The sequence below is a fragment of the Drosophila santomea genome, unplaced genomic scaffold (assembly GCF_016746245.2).
Source record: "Drosophila santomea strain STO CAGO 1482 unplaced genomic scaffold, Prin_Dsan_1.1 Segkk79_quiver_pilon_misjoin1_scaf, whole genome shotgun sequence".
Classification (NCBI taxonomy): Eukaryota; Metazoa; Arthropoda; class Insecta; order Diptera; family Drosophilidae; genus Drosophila; species Drosophila santomea.
In genome coordinates this window covers 263,826-287,289 of record NW_025319012.1, presented here as the reverse complement: position 1 = coordinate 287,289, position 23,464 = coordinate 263,826, and the positions used below count along the sequence as shown (strand labels likewise).

General features: G+C 37.7%; 1 protein-coding gene across 12 annotated transcripts in view; it reads left to right on the top strand.

Moving 5' to 3' along the window:
• LOC120457689 (GTPase-activating protein skywalker) overlaps positions 1-23,464 on the top strand; it is a 41,302-nt gene that overhangs the window by 15,608 nt on the left and 2,230 nt on the right. For 3 of the 12 annotated variants that reach the window (XM_044006836.1, XM_044006838.1, XM_044006837.1), the window contains exons 3-8: positions 66-600; positions 16,942-17,144; positions 17,212-17,416; positions 21,630-21,754; positions 21,816-22,144; positions 22,210-22,381. In XM_044006836.1, coding sequence (XP_043862771.1) covers positions 450-600; positions 16,942-17,144; positions 17,212-17,416; positions 21,630-21,754; positions 21,816-22,144; positions 22,210-22,381 — 1,185 coding nt within the window. In that variant the 5' untranslated portion in view covers positions 66-449. Of the gene's footprint in view, positions 1-65; positions 601-13,613; positions 14,291-16,941; positions 17,145-17,211; positions 17,417-21,629; positions 21,755-21,815; positions 22,145-22,209; positions 22,382-22,672; positions 22,703-23,464 lie in introns of those variants that run through there. The other 9 variants (XM_044006835.1, XM_044006834.1, XM_039645174.2 and 6 more) reach the window with 9 other exon arrangements.

Genomic DNA, 23,464 nt, shown 5'->3' with positions numbered 1-23,464 from the left:
CGTCTGTTTGGAGCAGTTTAAAATGTGTACAAAAATAATAAACAAACTCTTCTATTTCATTGCAGAATCGAAAACGCTGACAATTGCGATTTAATCCACACATAGCTATGCTTCTTCAGTTCTCGTGCTAAATCGTTTACTATAATGAATTCCGCGCGGCACCATCGTATTGGAGTATTTCTGTCTCCATAACTTGGTTACCATTTAAATAAAATTAAAACTTAAATATATTAGTAATAAAATAAGCACGACTACAACCCCAAACAACACCCGCAAATTGATTGCCACACAACGGATAGCAAAGCACTGCAACGTAAAAAGCCATCTAGTCAAACAGAACCAACAAAGAAGCCGCCAACTGCCTGGAAGGAAGAACGAATCCGAGTGGACCCAAACCCAAATAAAAACTTGACAGAGGATCCCGAGAGACCGCAAACCTGGCCAAGAAGATGCCATACCATCGAGGCGGAGATGCCTCTTCCCAGGCCGACAAGCTGAGCGGCATCGTGGAGGAAAGCGACCTTTACGAAGGGTTCGCCCCGCATGTCGAAACGTCCGAGATCAAAACCCTCGACTTCTACAATTTACCAAAGCAAACCGGTGAGTACCAGGCAATTTTTAAAAATGTTTTTTAGTAAAAAAAGACCCGTAAATTATTCATTTTATATAAAATCAGTACCTACCTACCTAAGCAAATAAGTTCAAAATTAAACGGTGCAATAAAACCCGTTCAACTTATTATTTACTACACCAGCTCAATCTTTATATACTCTGCGGCTCTGTTACATCATGCAAATATGCAAAAAAAAAGAGAACGCAATTGTCAAGTTGGAGAAATTTATCCATATTGGAAATTGGAAAGAACAAGAAAAAAAATTCTATTAATTAAACAAATTTTCATAAGTGTGGGCGCTGCAGTTTTGTCCGGTTGGTTAGCCTTATAGTTGGGCGTGGCAACGATCTAAAACTTGCACAGCGTCACTTAAAATCAGAAATGTAATGCATAATTTTTTTTACAAATAATAAATGTAACGACGAAAAGTATGTAACAGGCAGAAGTAAGCGTTTTCGACCATAGGATCAATAGCCGGGTCAATCTGGCCATGTCCGCCTGTCCGTTGTCTGTCCGTATGAACGTCGAGATCTCTGGAACTACAAGAGCTAGAAAGTAGATATTAAGCATACAGACTCCACACTACGCCCACTCTAACGCCCACAAACCGCCCAAATGAGCCACGCCGACACTTTTGAATTTGTATTAGTCATCATTTTTGTATTAGTCTTGTAACTCTCCTTCGTACTTCCACTAGCAGCTGGGTAACGGGTATCATATAGTCGGGGAACTCGACTATAGCGTTCTCCCTTAGTTTTTTGTACAGTATTTAATGTAGAAGTCTGAAAACTAAACGCAGCTTGTGGTTAAAATAAATCGTTCGGCATATAACCAAATGGAAAAATCGATATATACATATCTATAGAGTCTAGAAGAAATTGCGTTTAAGATTTCTAAAAATAAATTGTTTACGCTACGATATATATAGTAAGATATCTAGCGTATTTGTGTTTCTTTAAAATAATTCAATTTCGATTCCAAAGAAAATCGCGCAATGCAATCCATCGAGAACCAATAGTGCATCACCTCCTCGTCGTTCGACATTGGCCTTGATTTTGATTTACAAAGTAAAACATACATATGTATAAGGCTCATTTATACGAGTATTTAACAAAATTTCTACATATTTATTTATCGAAAAAATATACGGATTCAATACTATCTGTTTTCCATTTATAGTAAGCACCGAATATTCGATTAACATAATGAACCCAAAAGTGTAGAATAATATAGTATAGGTATAGCTCGTGCTGAGGAGGAAAGCAAGCAAATAAAACCATTCACGTTTTACGGCACTTGGCCAGGTGCCAATAAAAGTGTTTAAAAATAATGCACCTTTTTCATCACTCTCGTGCTTGTTTCTTTTTCTTCGGTTGCTTATTTTCTCAATGATTTTTTAATAATTTTGTTGTGCTATGCGGCTGATCATGCGATTTAAGATTTGGAAAATATTAAATTTATGATCAGCATAAGATTCCCCCTGATATTAACAATAAAATATTTTTATAAAATTAAAATATTAATAAAATTAAAATAGATAAAATTAAAAATGTGGAAAAAGGTTATTTCTCTCTCCCTCTACTACTCAAAAAATTGAGTTCGAATTTTGAAGAGCTTCACCTTTTCAAATAAATTTATAATTTAATGCATATATTTTTAAGCATATTTTCTGTGTCATACTGGCCACGTGCCATTTCATTTTTTAAACATATACTCTCCACAATCTTTACAGCTTAGATTTGAAATTTATTTCTTGTTAGCAATAACAAAATATTTGCTTACGCAAGCAAATGGCAGCCGAATATTTTCGCCATTTTTTCTTGCGTTGACGTCGGAGAAAGATTTTGTTTAGCTTTTTGATGCCAAATCATGTATTGAAACGAGAGAAATGAATTTCAATTCAAGAGGACTTTTATACACCTTCCTCGTAGAGTAAAAGGGTATACTAGATTCGTTGATTCGTATGTAACAGGTAAAAGGATACATTTCCGACCATATAAAGGATATATATATTCTTGATCAGAATTAATAGCCCTTTATATGGAACGTCAAGATCTCAGCAACTCTAAAAGCTAGAAAGTAGAGATTAGACATGCAGATTCCAGAGACATAGACGCACCGCAACTTTGTAACTGCCGTAACTCTAACGTACACAAACCGTGCAAAACTTTCACGCCCACAGTTTAAAAAATGTTTTGATATTTTTTAATTTGTTAATTAATTCTATTAATTTGATTTTCCAATCTAACGCCCACTCTAACGCCCACAAACCGACAAAAACACGCACCAACTTTTGAAATAAAATTTATTTTGTATTATTTTTTTTCCCCAAATTCTACCGACATTCCAGAAAGTGTTGAAATTTCTAGTTCTCACGTGCACTAGCTGAGTAACGGGTAACTGATAGTCGGGGAGCTCGACTATAGCATTCTCTCTTGTTTCATGATCTATTTGTGCGGTTGGAAAACTATTTTGCCGACAATAAAAAATTGAGGAATTGTATATATTTGGAAAATGTTCAATGCTTAACGATTTTATGTATACATATAGATATGATTTCCTAATACGCTTATATTGCCGCACACTCCCACCTTATAGCACGTGACTCTTGAGGGAAATGTGTGAAAAGCGTGCCCCATTGAATGAATCTCGAAAATTGTGAACCGACCAAAACTGGTTTACGTAAATGTGTATCGTTTATTTATGTTTTGTTTCGTTTGCGTTTTTATTTTGATTCTGCATTTATTTTTAGTACTCGTTACTTGTGGAGTAAATGAGTATACTAAATTCGTTGAAAACAATGTAAGAGGCAGAAGGAAGCGTTTCCGACCTTATATATTCTAGATCTGCATCAAAAGCCAGAAAATCGGGAGTAAGCATGCAGATTTTTTGAACTGATGTACCACGCCCACAGACCATCCAAGACTGCCACACCCACACTTTTGAAAATGTTTTTATTTTTTTGTGATATTATTTGTCTGCTATTCATTTTACTTTTTTTTCCCCAATTTCTATTGATAAGCCAAAAATATGTTTATCGTTCGCAATTCCACCAGCTGAATAGGGGGTATTTAATAGTCGGGGAATTCGACTTCAGCGTTTTCTCTTGTTTTAAGTTATTTAAGATTTAAAATCCTTTGGTTTTTTGATGCGTTTGCAGTTTGCAAATCTCTTATAAAAGTCACTGACTCGCATATTTTATAGTTGGAATATTTAATTTTCTTGCTATTTTACTCATTGTGCTTTTTTTTGTGTTCTTGTCAGTTATTTTGACCGCTATGACCGATGCTTCAGACTTAAAGTAAAAATAATAAGCATACAAGAAAAGAGGGAGACTAGGTGATGCTATTTTAAAGTTTAGTAGTGTTGTGATACTTTTGTTTTTTGTAATTTTCATCACGCTCGAAGGTTTGATAATTTATGTCACAGTTACATGGTAGAAAAAAGGAATTTTCTAAAAATTTATTTATTATGGTTAGTTTTTTATTTTACTTCTCCCGATAAATGAAAAATGGAAAAATAAATAAATGAAAAATATATACTTGATCGGTATCAACCCGTGTCCTTCCGTGCGTTTGTACCCAAACTAGTCTTTCAGTTTTAACGCTATCTGTATGAGAAATTCACAGAAGGCTTACTTCTATAGTAGATAGTATATATGTAAGTCGGAACTATATCATAGAGCTGTCATACACTCAGCGACATTAAAAAAGCAGCACCGAAATTTTTTACGTATTTTGTAGTTTGCGTTCCTGGGGTTCTTTCAAAAATAATTTAATTTTTTAGAGGTAGTTAGTATATTTTTAAACATAATGGCATACGAAATATTTTGGTAGACAGGTAACATGATTTGAAATTATTTTTTTTCCCGTGCCCTTTTTAGTTTGCTAAGTTTTTGCCAGTAAGACAATATTCAGTAAATTAATTTTATAAATCATACAAAAATTTTTATTCAACAAATGATAATTTTTTTCATTGATATTCTTCATAAGTGAGTTACATATTCAAAGTTCTTTGCAAAGGAACATTAAATTAATATTTTTTTATTTTTTTTAGTACTTTGTAGTACCGCCTTTGGCCCTTATAAACCTATTTATACTTCTTGGTATCGAATCATATAAATTCTTGAAAGTAAGCCCACTTCGTTCAGCCGACGTTGTACAGTTCGGGCCGATATTTATTTCTCTTCCAAATTTCTACAGCAGTTTTAAAACGATCATGGAGACTCATTTTCGCAATATGACGATCTTCCCGAGTAGTGGTGCACCTGGTCATTCCTGATCCTTCTTTTTGATCTACCACCCCGGTCTCACGATATTTTTTTAAAAATCGACGCACTGAGCTTTCATTGCATTGTGTTTGAGCTGCAATTTCGCGATTCGACACATTTTGCTCAGATAATGCAATAATTTTCGATTTTTCTTGCACGGTCAACTGTTTTCCCTTTGGCATGATTTCTGACGTACCAGCGCAAAGAAATTATCCCTTTGAAGAATTCTGTGAACTGTGTTGTAAGGGGACTCCCAAAAAAAAATGTTCATGCATAGAAAGACATTTAGGGAAACCCCAGATTAGAGAAGTCAAAAATTCAAAAAGCCTGTTGTCGCTGAGTGTAGGTATAATCGAAAGATTATGTACCTTCGTTGTTTTTGATCATTAAGTGTTCTATTTCGTTACCCACTAACTTTTCGACACTGTACAGTTTTGGATCAGACAATTGTATTATATAGCTGCCACAGTCAGAAAATTATTTGAAAATAATTGAAAAGAAATAATTGAAAAGAAAAGAAATAGTTTTAACATGCATAAATAAAGTTAAATATATATAATAACTGCTCGTGTTTTCCGAAGCTAGCTCTCTTTTTTTCTTGTTTCAAACGTGTTAGTTCACGGATCAACCTCCATGAAAACCGATTTACTCACGCCCACTTGTCATTTGTCTTTTTGATCTTCGGAGGCATAAAACAATCGTCAGCTATGGCCTGTTGAGTATCTGAGGGATTTGAAAGGCGGGGGAGCCAAGTGAGAGGACGGCGGATTTATTAATTAATAGCACTGTTTGTTTGTATCTGCGTCTTCATCACGCGTGTGGAATGGAAGATCCACGATGCTTTTCTCTGACGGTGGCTGCTAAGTTCGTGATTCAAATTGGGAGCAGAAGAAATATAGTTATAAGAAATATCAGTCCGTAAACCGAAATACCCAAGCCCAAAATATAATTTGTTTAGTAACATTGCACAGTGGTTGCGCCTATATGGGGAGAGCGGCCAAAAATACTTCTAGCAGACATATCGTTATGAAATTTTTACTGTAAGTTCTTTGAAAAATAAGAATTGGAAAAAATCTAAAAAATGGGTGTGGTCGTTAGTTTTACGCCCACCAAAAAGCAAATACCAAAAGACACACCTAAAAGTATGCTTCAATTTTGTTAATATGAAAGATTATAATTGTAAATGTTTTAAAAAATGTTTTTTATAAAGAAAAAATCCAACAAAAGGATAATATATTTATCAAGAAATACAAAAAATACTTAGAGATACTAAGGAACATCGATTTCGCATTTAGATATTAAGCAAAAGTTTTAATAAAGACGTATATAATAATGTTACAATAACAAACAGAAAACATTTTTTTTAAATTGATTTGTGTTTAGGTGGCAATTTTCGCTGTCGCATTACTAAAGGATCTGAAGTTATTAATAGACGGTAAAATAAATCGGTGTTTGTTGTCGAAATTTTTTTGTATCCATATTTTTGGATTCAGCAGCTTCCTCTGAGAACTCGCCGATCGATATGAGAGCGTTTTCAATTATGGCAGGCCCGTGTATATTCTTTTGTGTAAGATAACTCAGACATCTGCAAAGTTCTGCAGCTGAAATTTTTAAAAACATTATCTATAAACATTGACCAATATTTTAAAATTAATTTCATCGTGCCATCACTTTTGAAGTTCTAAGTGAAAAATAAGTTCACTTAACATTTAATACTTAAAAAGACACAGGTTTCACAATCACTTAACAAACTAAAACAACACGTCAGAAACTCTAACACTGCAAAAAGTTACAGTAAATACCTTTAATTGTAATATTAAATGATTCCATTTTAAAAACACTTTATTTTTAACGCGTAACATAGGACAAGCAGCAAAATACCTCGAAAACTTGACCTTGAAGACTGCAAGACAGATTGAGTTTATTATTGTTTACACGTATGTTTGCAAATATTTGCAGCTATACTTACGATTTTTATTTCCTAAAAGTTTACTTAAACTAGGAAAATTACATTCACATAATACACAAAAAAGGTATAATCCATCAAAAATTCACCAAATATGATAAATCAATTCAATGAATTTCACAATAAGAATTTATTAAAGTAAACACCTGAAACTTTAAAATTAATTTTAAATAATTAAAATTAGACCTATCAATCGCACTTTTGACCAATTTGAAATTCACTTCTGTTGTGACGAAAAGCAATCAAAACTCCGCTGTGCTTCAAAAATGAACAGTTGTTCTTCCTTTACACTATATTTTTAGAATGTCCCGTTAGAGTTAAGACAAAACGGTTTTGCCATACAAATATTTGGACATTTTAGAGACAATCTAGTTACTTTTCGTAAATATTTAGAAACATTTTTTTTTTTTTCTTTTTTGGCCTATGGGCGCAACCACTGTGCATTGGGCAATGTTTGATTTTATTTGAAGCGAGAATATGTTTAAAGTTCTATAAACAGATCATATTTGCCTTTTTTCCTTTCTTGTTTCCGAAATATGGAACAACTGAATGATAAACATTCCCGCTTGCTGATTGATTTTAGCCATTTTGCTTCTATCCTCAATCAATCGATTAATTCCGCTGATGCGATTCTTTTAATTGAATTTCATTTCCTAACCTTTTCTCTTTTTTCTTCCCTTTTCTTCCGCTCTTTTGAACTCTCTGTCAACTGCGGCGCCTCTAATTAGATCAATGTACACAGTGTGCACAGATAATGGATATGTGTGCAGTTGTGCATATGTATGTATGTATGTACGTATCTTCCTAGGTGTTTGAGGTCACTAAGCACACTAAAAGCTTTTCGTTAGTAATCTTCCCGATGCTTTTTGTTTACGTGCTCTTTGGTTCTCGCATACAACACAATTTATCCTAGGCATATTACTTGAGCGTTATTGTGTAAGATTTTTGATCGCTCTTCTCAATAATATGTATAGAACTTCCCAATTTAAATTATATGTTTGAAGAACGGTATTAAAAGAATGTCAACAAAGAGTAATGCAAAGGACGGAATTTTCTTAAAATATAGTTACACAAAAGCCGAAGTGATATGCCAGCGGATAAAGCTCAAACGCTCTCTTTTCGATTTTTTTCGCTTGTTTGTTGCCACACTGCGATAACAGTATTTGTTTTTCTAGTTGTTTAGATAACAGAGCGATTTGTTGGGGCAGCACCAGACCGTTTTTCTCCGTTCCCAGTGCAAAAATACTTTTGCTTCTGCATCGTAAAACTTTATATATATTTTTCCATCCGGTGATATTTCCATATATTTATTTTTCATTTTCTTTAAGTGCGTACAAGCGCAAAAGTGGTTTCATTGTGTACGTGAATAAAAATGAGTTGCCGAGTAGCCGTGAGCTGTATTTTGGTGATTTGCCACAAAGTATGCTGCAAAGTTTTTCCCATCGTTTTCCGCTGCTCTAAATGTGTAACACTTGTTGCGGGACACGACAGTTGCCTTACAATATTGGTATCTCCGATTCGTTAGTACAATGTAATGTGTATAATTTGTGACCGGAGAAATAGAATATAAAAGGTTAAAAAAAAGGGTTTTAATAAAAGGAAATGATAATAAAAATAGTTAATTATGTATTTGGCGTATTTACCCAAAGAATATACAGAATTATAATTATTTTTGCAAAAATAAGCAGATTAGGTGGCGATTTATGATCTCCTTAAAGCCGCCTAATGCATTTACCCTTAGCATTGCAGGTGTCGCGGTCTATTGTCTCCGTTTCCATCTCACTTGTCTGCAAATGCCACACATTTGATTCACACGTTGATGGGCTTACCGGATCGGCAATTCAATGACCACAGATCACATGATGGTGTTTAATGAAATGTGAACAAAGTTGCCTTACACGAAACACGTTATAGCTATTAAAATTAGGATCGCCGATTTCCCAACAAATAGTTTGATGTCGCAACCATTGATTTAAATGCTCAGTTTATGGCTCACTGAATTGCTGATGTGGGTGTGTAGAATGGGTGGATAATTTTCCACCATATTTTTCAGGTCCGGGGATATGTGAAGAATTTTTTTGTGGAGACGTGCCCCTTTGAAGTATTTTCCTGAAGTTGAACGAACTTCTGAGAGCGTAAGACAACAAAAAGCACTGTTTGATATTTGCTGGGGAGCTTTTAATTAGACAGCTTTTTGTTTTCATTCGATGGGCCAATAGCTTTGATAGCATAGTCCCCCATGCATCGATCACCTGTCTCTCGGCCACTCTCCCATTTTCCCTGGCGAATCGGAAGAGAGAGAGAGAGAGCGAGACTCGTCGACTGCTGGCGACTTCTCAACTCTAATCTCAGTATAATTCCAACCCTTGGGCCCGGTGGTTGTCTGTCTCTGTCCCCCGCTCGATCCGCCGATCTATCGGTCGAGTGTAGTTTATATGCCCAAAAGTTGTCAACTGTTAAATCACGAAAGAGAAGGAGAAGAGGCAAAGTCAAAACGTCAAGTCGAAACCAAAAAGAAAAACGAGAAAACAAATTGGAATACTTTTCGAAACGAGTCGCGTGTCAACTTAAATACTTTGTATGTTTGCAAAGTGCGTGTGTCAATATACAAATGGGTAAATAGGTGCACAGAAAGAAAATATATCTCTTCAGGCTAAGCATAAAATGAGCGTACTTTATCTGATCACAGATGGGATTTATAAACATAAGCAGTGTTCTTTAAGCTCTTATTATGCAAACTTAGAAGATGGTATTTGTTGTCGGTGCACCTGCGGCAGCCTCAAATCGCAATCCAAATACACTATTAAACCAAAATCGACTTTTTAATCACGGCTCGTTAATTATCACGCCTAGCTGCCAAACCAAAAAGAAACCAAAACATACAAAAACATTTCAAGTCGTGAAAATAAAACGAATTATTATAATATATACACATTGCTCGTATGTGTACATAGTCTCGTGCGTTGCGTTCGGTTGTTCAATGGTCAATCACTTGATCAGTCAATGCTATATGGCTAATGGCTGCGTTACGCATACGACATGTGTGCACTATACATTTAGTGCACAAAAATATGTACAAATTTTTTAAGTGCAACCTAATAAAAAACATGCATCGAATGTGGTTTAATAATACCCTTACAATACCTTGTGAAAGCAAATTGATTTTAAATCAGATAGCCTTGAATATAAAATGTTTTTTAATATAAGATTGTGCAGAATGGTATTGCGATAACATTTTTGTACTTACACTTTTCAGTGTAAAGTTGATTATTTGTTGTATGTGGTGGTAGAAATTAATAAAGTGGGCCTAAGAGAAAAAATAATGTAAACAACAAAGTTTGTTTACAATGATTTTCTAGAGCAATCCGTTGTTGCAACAATAAAAAATGAATGAATTTTAGGGTTTTTTGCTCGCCTTTTTAATTAAATGCAAAATTATGCCCATAATAAAAGAAACGTGCTGTGCTTAATAAAACACACGGCGGGCAAGAATGAGGTACCGAATATATGTATAATGGAATGTATTATTCAAAAATCATTTCAATAAAGTGCATACGAGTGGGTAAAGGCTAAAACCAGTTTCTGGCACAGCTGAAAAACTCATCTCGAGCGGAAAAAAGAAGTGGGAACAAAACGTTCTGTGCCAGGCTCAAAAGGCGCCTATCATCGGTGCAGTTAGTTAACACGGCAATAACTTAATTAATTTTCAATATTGTCGGGACACGAACAAGGCTCGTGGTTCGCATCGAACCGCTTCGCTCTTCACACCACCCCCAACCGCCCACTTAGGCCCGGAATGACACGATCCCTGGCGAATGGCAATTGATACCCATTGGCCATGCCTCCCCCAAAAACGCCGAGATAGATCCCAAAGGTCGCCCATCATGTGCCTCGTCCCTCGAAACTCAGAATTATGGCTGGTGCTAATTGACAAATAGCTAGCTCACGACCGATCGATCGGTCCAAATTATTTATAGCGCGTGCTAAAAAGCGTCTAAGCAATCTGGCAGAGCCAATGCTCGTTGACTGCGTTGTCCCGATCTCTTGAATTAATTGATATGAATAATTTGCTGAGGCAACCAAGTGATTTGGACAAATACTTTATACACATACACATAGGCGGAAAAAGTTTAATACCGCATTTGTACAGATCATTTTGGGGAAATATGTAAATTGAAAAGTAATATGAACCGCAATTTGCAGCTCCTTAATTCAATTTGCATCTTAATTTCCAGGAATAAATAAATTCTTCTATCGGATATTCTCATTTTAAATTATTACTAATTTAGTATTGTGTTCATGCGTAAAGCGGAATCCTTTTTATTTGCATTCAATTAAAATAATTTATAATAATAATAATATGGGTCATGGCTATCTATTAGATTGTTTCCTATCTTTTCGATTCGTGCATCCACTTAGTCATCTTTTTGCCATGGTATGACACTTCGCCATTTTCGAATGTCTTTCCTGAGGTGGCTTTCCACTTCTCGTTCATGTTTCAGCCTCCCAATCTTGTTTCGCCCAACGACGCTTGTTGTGCGATGCAATTAAGCCGAAAACGCTGACAATTTGGAAGGGAAACGCGACACAGGAGGGCACTCGGCAGCAATAACAACATTAATCTGCAGTTTGCCAAACTGAAAAACGTTGTCAAATTAAATTTAGCTGCAGCCGGCAATTGTTTTTCCCAGCGAGCTCAGTTCAGTTGGCAAGCGATGTGGTGCCAATGTCGTCAGAGGGGAAAATGTAATAAATTGCACTTGCAATTTGCAATTTGCATGCCCAGAATGTGTTTTTGTTGCCGCTAACCTTTCGCTGTGGCCCCTTCAACGCGGATATTCCTTCTTGATTCTGCTTAAGTCTATTGTTCGTTTTCTATTGCTAAAAATTGTACATTAGATCATGACACAATTATTTTAGACCTTTGGTTTCTTAATGTCAAGCTGAAGAATTTTCTTGGTTTTTCTTTCAACAATTTGATCGCATAATATCCACTCTCTAGAATTAGTAATTTATGTGAATTCAAATTTGCAGCCGAATGTCGCGTTAATCATATAATTGAAAACACACAAAGCTACCAATAAACTACGTCAATTTCTATTGAAGTGAATATATTAATTGATTAATTAACTATTCCCGCCCCACTGCATAAATTTGTCCTATACTTTTACGATCCTTCGATCGCTGCAAACGATCTGATCATAAAGATAGCGATGCAAACTTTATCTGCAATTACTTTACGGCCACTTCAGTAATATCAATTAAATGCCATTTAGGCTCTGAAAGCGTATTTTGGTAGACTTTTTATAGAACCCTTGATTTCAACGTACTTTTACCCCCTTTAATCTATAACTAGAGATGAATAAATGCGCAAATTTGGTTTCATTTTCCACCCCACCTTGGAGTGGCAATATGGGACTCACAACAGATTGCTCATGGGGCACCATTAATAGATCTATATATGTTCCTTAGTTGATATAGGGCACTTTTGTGTCGCCAAATTTCTTGGCAATCTCTCCGCCAGCCAAAGGTAATTGCCGAGGGGCTCGTTTGGGTTTTTCTAGGTGTATACTTTAAACATTTTTGTTAATTAATCATTTGCAGTATGAGAGTGTCGAGAAAAGCGTTTTTCCCGGTGGCCAATGGCCACGCGCTGTTTATTTTCTCATTTTATTTATACATTTCTGGTATAAACAAACGGCAGGCTTGGATTCGTTTAATTTTGCCTGACAAAACATGTGAAAAATCCATGTGTGTATACGCTAAAACAAGATTGGCGGATGGTGGGTGGGTTAGAAAAAATATAATAAACCAACAAAAGTGTGTTAAAATGCGTTAAAGCAAGAGGGCATTACATGAGTGTTTAAAAAATGGATATTGGTAGATATTATTTTCTCGGAGTGCTGGAAATCGGGTCTGTGGGTCGTTAGAATAATGTAAATTATCGTAATTGGAGGTATGAACTGGGAAGAGGTATTCAAATTAACAGTTTATTGTTAGATGTTTTCCTAAATATAACTCCGTGCGATTCTTTATATTTGGCGCTTGACAATTTCATAGGACTGAATCGAATGATGTAAGTTCCTTTTTAGACAATAATATAGGTTCCAGTTTGCCTTCCTGTCAAACCTTCTTCGCTCCCAGCCTTCGCCTTCGCTTCCTCCGTTTCCCCATAAATATTTAGACTGTGAGTATGTTTTCTCCTTCTTTTGTTTGCACAATGTGCTGCTGAGACTTTTTCTGAAACCCAGAAAAAACACTTTCTGAGGTTTCGCCATAAATTTTATTTTGTGGCATGGAATTTTCCTTGCCATGTTACGTACATATATGCAGGAATGCAAGAGAATTCTCTTCTCGCCCCCCATTTTCCAAGCTTTTTTGCGCCATGCTTACGAAATTTCCCACAAAAGCTATTTATAAAGGTATTTTCTCTAGATTTGGGTGTTTTCTTCACTCCCTCTCTTCGATTCGAGAGCGGGAGAGGAGCAGCAAACAGCTGTTTGCTCTGTGGCGCCCGATAGTGAAATGCATAAACAAACGAAAATAGTAAAGGGAAAACAGAAGTAAATCACAAAACAGAATAGCAAGAGCAGGAGACCGACGAAAAAGCTCTGCACCAAAGCTTGCTCGCGCCAGGGGTTCGATCGCTCTCGTTTCATTTATTCTTTATTTGGGAGCTGGGAGCTGGGAGCTTTCATTGAGAAGGCTCGCAAATGAAACCGGCCTGTCCGCCGGAAAATATCTGAGAAGCCCGGACGCATCCGAACGCTCCGCACGTAAGCCCGTCCGAGAACTCGCCGTGCGCCGATTTTCTTGGCCGCGATCCAATCACAATCCGCTGATGCGTAATGATTTCTTTCAACCGCCGTGGAAGTATTAAAATTACATTTCGATACTCGATACAGCCAGAGCCCGCAAAAAAATGTGATCTGAAAATTTAAATGTTAAATGTGCTGCAAATTAAATTCAAGCGCTGCCGGCGTCGCTGCTCTCGCGACAGCTAATTGCAGATCGCAATAAATTAAAACAATAAAAGGCAGCAGTGAACAGAGTGTACGGGAATAAAATACACAGAATACACAGACATTAAGCAAGACAAAAGAGAGACTGAAATCTACATAAACGATGTCGTTCTCGGTGCCAAAAAAGCGAGTGAACAAACAAAAATTAAAATAAAGCAACAAAATAACAATAAAATTAAGGCGACCCGTCAAATCGAAAGAAACTCAAATACAAATCGATCGAAAGGAGCGATTCGAGAACACAGCGTGAAAAATGGTTGGCAAAGTCTTGGGCATCAAAGACTTGGAGCAGTTCAGTAGCCGGCGCAGCAGCGTCTACGTCGATCCCGAGTGCGACAAGTTCTTCGAGCTGCCGCTCTTCATCGCGGCCAGCTCGAACGACATCACCACCAAATGCCAGTGCTTCCAGTTCAGTCCAGGTAATAAAACCCACGAGCATCGCCCTCCGCACGTCAAAGTCCGCACACGAGACCAAGCCAGACACAAAACTACGTAGTATAAGTTAAGTTAAGTTTTAACTTAACTAATGCCGGGGTAAAATGTGCTAAATAAAAGATGCTTTGATTTTCTAACTACTTGACAAACTCAAAATTTAAAATATCTACATTTATATATAACTGTGCTCTCAGAAGGTTTAGCAATTCCGTGGACACTATCGATTTCCTTTCTTGCTACACTTAACAAGTGGCCTTGCGTTAATTGATTCAAGAAATGGTACAAATACTTTTAAATCTCACACTTGACCCGCTTTTTATTAACATTTTGTTTATTTAAGCTCTATTCTATGTTTAGGTTTTTTAAAACGATTCATTGGGAACAATTTTAAAAGCTTATTATTAACGTATTATTAATAATACTTTAATCGTTATATTTAGTAAGAAATGCTAAATTCAGTCGTAAAGCGTCTAGGAAACTCGAAAAAATAAAACGGGAATAAATCTGTTTTAATTTCCAAAATACCCAGCTGTAGTGGCAGACAATGAATGACATTTTCGTGTGTGTATTCATTATCGTACTAATAGCGATAAAGCTTCGGCATTAAAGCAAATGGTATCCGCTAGTTGCTGAGTTAATTGCACTGCGTTTTGTGTTCCTAATAAGATTGCACACTTTCTTTCGAAGGCGTTTAGCGCATTTAAAGTATGTGAGTTAATCGCTGGGGCTTTGTCTTGGATGTTATAATTATGCTTGTAAACGGACATAATATCCAATTATGAGGAATGTTTTGAGGGGTTTGTTTCGCTGTCGCAAACAAATGAAATTGATTGCGTTGATAGGAAAACTACTGCATCTGTTGTAAGTAAAATGTGCAGTATATATGGGGACGATATACATCGCAGTTTTTCCATATTCGTTGCTCGAAAAATGCAAATGGATCCGCGAGATGCCGTAGATGGGGATTAATTACCCCCACAAGCGGCACAGCGACTGAACGAAGCTCCACTCAATTATACCAGTTTTTATTATTATTGCGTTTGCTGAATGAAAACATACACTCACCCCATATCTTATCGCTCTCGAGCAATTTGATAGTTCTCCCCGATCTTTTATTGGCCTAATGCTAAACGATTTTTATTCAAGCGATATCCGAAACCGTTTTCAAATCGCGTAAAAACGCGATTGTTAGCTGGCTTCTGCAGCTCAGAATCTGATTTGTTGCCCGATATTGATATGGCTCTGCCCGGCGCTATTTCCCTGGATTTCCACGTTATCAGTTATCGGCGATAAGAGGGGCATGCAAAAATCGATCAGCTGTCGCCGCCTGTAATGAGACATGTCCGCAGTGCAATCAATTACCCCCACACCGATAGCTAATCAATAAGTGGCATTGAGGTGGCCACAGATACGGATGGAGCAGGTTGGGGGTGGGGGTGTGGGGGTCTCTGCATTGTCCTACATACGCAGTTGACCAGCTGACCGAGGAGATAGTAGATCTACGGCTGTCACTCTGTTGGCACGTCAGCTTGGGACATCCGGGGGGTATGGATACAAAGCAGCATAAAGTGTTCGCAAAGATTGCCCTTAATCCCATGACACCTAATTAGAAATAATTATTTAATTCGACAAGCTTTTGATTTACCTTGAAAACATTATATGCTATGAATTCAAATAAAATCAGAACTTAATTACAGACTGATAGTTACACTTTTAATGCACACGCCGATTGATTGATAGTTGATTCCAGGCTTTCATTTCAAATGAGGTGAAATATTGAAGAGATACCGTTGGTTGTGTAAAAAGTATTATTTACCTTAGAATTTTAAAAGGCATACAACATTTAAAGGTGATATTGGAATTTATTTCTAAGAAACCTTACGTCATTGGTTCTTAGTGTGAAAAATCTGCTTCCAGCTCCATTCTGAAAACTAGACAATGCCAAAAGCTAAAATAATTGTTGCGGCGTGTTCATCAAGTAAATGGTCATACTCGTATTTTCGTAGCCATTTCTCACTTATCAGATGCACTTTCCCAAGTATTTTATTTTGACCACTCGAGGCATAAGGAATGCCGCAACCCTACACATGAAATTTAACTACTTATCGGTGGTTCACAAGTGTTTTTTATCTTGAGCTGTGTTGGTCAAAAGCGCCTCGCGACTTTGATGATAGTAGAATAGGTTCCTTGGACTGCCAGTTGAAAGGCTCTAGTGCGGTGATAACCTCAAGAACCTACACTATTAGCCATAACAAAAACAATCGTGTCATATGATTGAAGTGTATGAACACCCAGAAATAGCCAAAACGGCAGCGTCGACCACTTGAGGTCTTCGTGTTTGTGTTTGGTCATGTAGTTTAAATAGTCGAAGGAGAAGCTTTGAGTTAATGACCTAACCTAAGAGGGATAAGCTTGAACGCTAATCATAACACTGAAGATTATGCTTCCAATTCAATTGTACTTCAGAACGCCTTATCAACTGTAAGGATTAAACCTTTAGAGATTGGGTACAGCATATGATTAGATCAGAGTAAGTGATTTAGATACGATTAATAGGGAAATATATATGACATTAATCTATCAATATTCTTCTTATATAATGTAACTAATCGGTGCTCCCTATCTTTGTTCACAGGCAAAGAGCCTGCACTGCGCTCATACACTGAAATCCAGCAGCTGCTGCAGCAGGGCAAGAAGCGTGACGTGAAGAACATACTCAGGGAGAACTCGTGGCCCATTAACTCCCCGATCCGAGCCCAGCTGTGGCCGATGTTGTGTGGCCAGCACCAGACCAAACAGCAAATGCTAGATGGCTTCTACTGGGAGATGGTTCACCAGGTGGGTTCCATAGACCAAATTCCACCCTATTTGAAGCGTACTTAATTGGATTTTGCCTAAAATTCAGGTCTTTGGCACCACGGAGCTGTCGGAGAAGCCGATCATGTTGCCCGCATTTGTGGATGCCACCCACTGTTTGCCGTATCACTTGACCAGCACGGGACGAGCCGTAGCCGATCGCATCGTGAATGTCCTGGGCTACGACTGCCCCGATATTACCTACAGTCCAGTATTGTATCCCATTACATCGATACTTTTGCATTTCATGTCGGGTGAGTTATCGTAATGCCAGTACTCCACCACTCAACATTCCACACCTCTCCATCCGCAGCACACGTGAATGTCAATATTTGATCGAGTCATTTTTATCGCCTCTACAAGGCACACAAAAATAAGTGGCACAATTGTAAGGCTCTACGCTCCAGGCCCCTCCCCCCCTTACCTTCCCATACGTCTATAGGTCTATCTTTTGATATACATACATAAGTATGTGGTATATATACGGGAGTTCTCGGCGCGTATCGCAGCTGGTTGCAAATTGATGTATCGTGATTTTCTGCCTAATTGATTTGGCCAACATGCAATGAGCCGCAAAATAATTTCTAATATAAATCTATTTACTCCTTTGTACTGTCTGTCGGTACAGTGAAACCCGGCATGGTAGGGCTGTTCATCCCTGCTGATTTGCATAATGTTAATAATGCTAATCTAAAAAAGCGCACTACACTGGTAATGCTTCTTTGCCCTGATGGTCCCAAACAGCCTTCTAATATTAATATAACCTTGCGTCATCTGCATTAAGTATACTCGTAGATTGAATTGTACCGCACTGTACTTGACCATAGTCAAGTGATCATCGTCTAACTGTCTGCTTTAGTTCCGCATTTGTTGTTGTCTCTGAAATTGTTCGTACTACTTCATTATCAGATAATCATTATTCATTGCTGTTATTGGCGACACAATAATAAAATCGAATATTTAACTTACAGTAAGATTGTTTACTCGAAATTTGGTTTCATCCAGTCAGGTGCGGAGTCGGATCGAGTGCAAATGCGCTGAATCCAGCTCCATCAGTGATGGAAAAAATAATAGAATACGAAATGGACAAAATTTAACTCAAAGGAATGTGAAAATGGATGTGAAACCTTCAAAAACTCATTTCTCAAATTCAGCACAATAATCGCTCAGCGCGTATTTCGAGGTCTAGCACTAGATTAAATGGACAGCTAATCATGGAAGTGACCCATTGATAACCTCTTAATTGTGGCGATTTGCATAATCTACAGAAATCTTTTCAAGCCCTTAACTAGATTCAATTTTTTGAAATAGCGAGACAATTAGTCAACCTATCAAACCCTTATTTCTAAAAATATTTACTGCTGCTCGTTAAAAGTGGTCTTCATTCAATTGTGTACATATGTATGCACTTATATTTGGGAGATGCTGATAAGCTGATTTTTTGAGGAGCAGGTCAGACAGCCTATCATTTTGAAGGTTTGTTTACACTGTGCGAAATACTTTCCCTTCTTTGTGTCCGTCTGGCAGACAAAACTGTTCGATTCCGGCCAAGATTTCAAGGTAATTACCCGCGCTCCAAGGAATCAGATTTTGTCTACGATATACAAAATCAATTTTCATATATAGAACTGTGACCCCATTGTTTAAATGGTTTCATTTTCGTTATACACATTGAAGAAGTTACAGTGAAGTGCGCTTAGTCAATGCAATTTAGTTGGGTTCTTCTGTTTTCAAGTTGTATAGATAGCATATGCATATGTCGGACCGTTTGTATTTCGTTGTTGACGTCATTGCATTCGACTCGGTTGGATTCGTCTTCTTTTGCAATTGGCGAATTTCGCCTTTAGGCACTCAAAGTAAACAGAGCCACATTCGAAGCAGAACATTAAGATACTGGCAAATTTTAGGCCCTAAATACGTTTCTTGGTTTACTGACACATCCAGGGTGGGTTAGCTCCTGTGTGTCTTTAATAACTTATACATATGTGCTTTTGACGCTCCTCCAATTTACTTTTGGAAAAGCAGCTGTGGCTGTGTGACCATCAGTCATCGCACTGGTTTTCAGATTCATGTGCTTGTAGTATTTCTAGAGTCTTGAAATGGTTCTTCGATTTGAGTTGCGCTTGTCCAATAATGACAACACGTGAGCATAAAACTCGCATAAAAGGCAGACAGAAGACCTGGCAGGCAAATGCGCACATATGAGTTCTTCATCGTTTATGGATTTGTTTGCCAATTCTGTTCTCCACCGTTCTGCGCCATTCTGTCTCTCCATTGTTGTATTGTTGTTCAGTTTGTGTTTTTGGGCCCTACCCAAACCTTGTCGCTGTGGCATACTTGGCTTACCCGATTTTTGAACGGAGTACTCATCACCACATCAAAAAGTTGCCGATGCCGGGCACGCACAATTCAGATTAAAGTATATGGAATATTTTGCAGTACTTGGCTTTAATGGCCCGGCACTCTGACGTCAGTCTTGACTCAGGTAGAGAGTGAAAATCGGAATTTAACCCTGCTTTAATTTCCTTTTTTTCTGCCCTTTTCCATTCATATGCATGAGTTAGCTAAATAACTGAAATGGAAGCGGCTTTTCAAGGTTTCCCAGATGTAGGAGGGGATTTTACATGTTACACTGGTATATAGTGTGTATCTTATCAGCTTCATTCAGAAAGCTCTAAAATCCATACTCTTTGTTTCTTCATACCTATTTAGGATTACTTGTCTGCTGCTCTTCTCCGATTAGCAATTCAAAAATGTTGTTTTCGCTTTTATCTAAGTTTATTAAGTGTGTTGTGTGTATTTGCCGCTTTTGTTTTTGTCTCGCCATATTTGCATTGTTTATGCTTGAGTTTGTTGAGCTAATTAAAGCAGGAAAGCAGATGGACTGGACTCCTGGTTTCTGTTCGTGTATCTCGGCTGTGGGTCTTTAGGCTATCTTCGGCTATTTTTAGTTGGCTGGCATCTCATAAATAACTCGGCACGTGCTCTCTGACGCCTACTGACTTAAGATTCTGTCTCATTAGCTAATCGACCTTTGTATGTGTTTAAATGTTGCGGTACTTCTGTGGTGATGGCTTTGGTTTCTGGTTGTCTGTTTCTTCGACAGGCTCGCCTTTCCCACAGATTTATGTCGGTATTATCAGTTATTTGATTAATTTCAATTGAAATTGTTTACTTCTGCTTTCGCGCCGACTGATAATGATGATGAGGGGTCGTTAAAGTTTGAGCTTAATGCAAATGCTGGAATATTTTTGCAGTGCAATTGCAGTGACTAACGCACGTCATGCTCCATATATAGCAAGGGCTCTTAAATATTTAACGAACTTATCTAATATATGCCCGCACTCCAGCTGTCTTTCCGCAATAGATAAAGTTCAGCAAACTATATGTACTCCAGACCCTCCTCCAATCCGCTGGCAAATGAGAACAATCCGGGGAATCTAAGTCGAACCGCCTGGGGCCAGTGTAATCCACTGATAAGCCGGCGAAATCCGCTGATAAGGCCCTTGTTTACCCCGCGGCGTTTGAAACTAATTAAACTTTGTAATGCAGCAAATCAATCCGATGACTTCTTATCGCCCTGAAAGGTTCAAGTCGGTTCAGTACCCAATTTATATTTAATGTCCTTTAAAGTCCACTTCCCCAACTGAACTCCCCTCCCGTTGCTAATTAAACGGCAATGTGCCCACAATTGCACACAATTGTTTTTTAAACGCCTGCCCAATACTTTGAGTTACGCTAATGACTCGCTCACGACTGTTTGGAAATCAACTCGAGCAAAACTCCGAGAGGGTATTTATACCTCGAACACTGCGACATTGCATAATTTGATCTAATTTAGAAATCAAATAATCGGAGCGCACATACACAGGTCGCTGGAAAAATGGTGCCGGCTAATTATGGAAATTGAAGGGGGCGAGGTTGGGGCGGTGAAATGGTGGTGATGGGGGTGAGGCTGCTCAAAGTGCACTCCGCGGACGGATGCTCAACGCATTCGCAATTGAATTTTCGCTGCGTCATAGGGGTAATTCGTGTGTATACATACGTACATATATGCACACCAAACCAAACCACCACAAATGCTATAAGTTGAGCTGCTGCAGTTCCACGATTAAATTGGATGCGGATCTGGAAGGGAGGGGGTGTGGGGTGGCAACTGCATAATTTGTGGCTAAGGTTGGGTCTGTTATTAAATAGATAATTGATAGAAAAACTGCCATACGATCTTTCTTACAAGTGCCAGCGGGGCGTATAAAATATCGAATATGAGATATTTTTACGACACGTTGGGGTTGTGCGAAAAATGAGCTGGTAACTATTAAGGCAATTATTGTCAAATGTATTTCATTAGCTATATTTAAATTAAGAAAAAGCAAACCATTTGAATGAGAAAATAATTTTAATTAGGTCACTTAATTTGTATTAGCATTCCGTACAAATAAAATATATTGCCGCTATATTTTCCAGAGGAGGAGGCTTACATATGTCTAGCCGGTCTGGTCGGTAGCAAGGAGAAGGTATTCATCAATCAAACCAAACTACAGCACGAAGTCACCTGGAAGACGGTGATGCAAATAGCCAAAAAGCACACGGTAAATAGTAGACCCCTAGTACACCCATCGATCAAATGCTAATCAAACGTTTATCGTTCAGAAAAGTGCTACTTCGTATTTCCAACGTATTTGCCCAGGCCTGAAGCTGGAACGCATCTTCATGGACTGGTGCTGGTGGATTCTAGCCGGTCTACCCTTCCAGCATCTGGTGCGGATCATGGACTGCTACTTCCACGAGGGCATCAAGGTCCTTTATCGCGTGGCCCTTGTCATACTCAACCTTTTTCACAAGGAGTGCCAGTCGAACAACGAATGGAGTCCGGACAACATTAAAAACGACATTGGCAATGCTTTGATCAAGTTCTGCAAGAAGATACCAGTGTCGCCGGCGAAGTTGCTCCATGCCGCGTTTAGTATTAGGGGACTGAGGTAGTTTAAATGTGAATTTATATTCAATGTGATGCGTTTGTAATGGCAGATTTCTTCTCTTGCAGTACCCAGTATATTTCTAGAATATTTATCAAGACTGAAATGCTGCTAAAAAGCCGCTCCGTGCTCACCAGCGGTTCGAAGCAATTAATCAAATCGCGTTCAAGTGATAATCTGCCCACTAGTCAGTCGCAGGTCAACATCCAAATGATGTCCCATACCCTGACCATCCGGGAGGTATGTGAATATAACCCCTAACCCAATTGACGCACCCCAACCCCAACTACCATCACAAAGCATACACAGCAAACACAGTACACAGAATACAGAGTACAGAATACAAACAGAAACCGAGTTAGGCATTTCTTTAGTTAATAATAACACAAATGAAACTATTCACACAGCACTAGCAGCAAAACACCTTATCTAATGGTAAACTCTGATTTATTTTTACTCGTTTTCTGTTTATGTTTCTCTCACAACTTCTTCAACTCTGAAACAACGCACCCAATAAATAAACAAAACCAGAAGCTGCACTCCGAGAGCTGTCGCAATTTGGTATGAGGCCGTAAAGAGCTATACAAAATTATTATTACAAAAAAAATGCCAATGTTTGATTGATTCAGCTTGTTCTGTTGTCTTTCATTCCACACTGTCTTTGAATGAGTTAAATCTGACTTTTATTTTAATAATTTACTCGAATCGAGTTTCAAAGCATGAAAATAGACAAGTTTTTAAAAATAATTTAAGACAAATATGTGTACATACGAAAATGATTAATTCGAAACCAACTGTATCAAGTTCTGATACTTTGTCCAGTTAATTCTCGAAATCTCCCCAAACAGATTCGACTCGATTTTTGTGTCCGTTCTACTTCCACTTGACTTTTGTGTTGTGTTTGATTTTCGTACTTTATTATTTCGCGGAATGAAATAACTTCTCGCCGCTTCTGTTTCGTTACTTATCATTCAAAGCAAAAGCACAGCCTCAAGAATAACCACATTTATATTAACCACACCGTATAGCTTTTTATTCGATTTCGTTGCTTTTTGTTGTAATAAAAATAATATATTGCAATGCCTATACTCACATACAGAAATACATAAACAAACAATAATCCTTATGTGAATTTGCTCCATATATGAAATCAATATATAAATCGTTGTTTCTATTTTTCTTGTACTTTTTTTTGCTGCCTTGGCAACGAATGAATGAATATTAACGATACTACAAAAATAATAATTGCGAAATACAATATAAATTTGCGTACGCTTGATCAATGTATACATACTTTTGAATTCGGTGAAATACATTTCCACG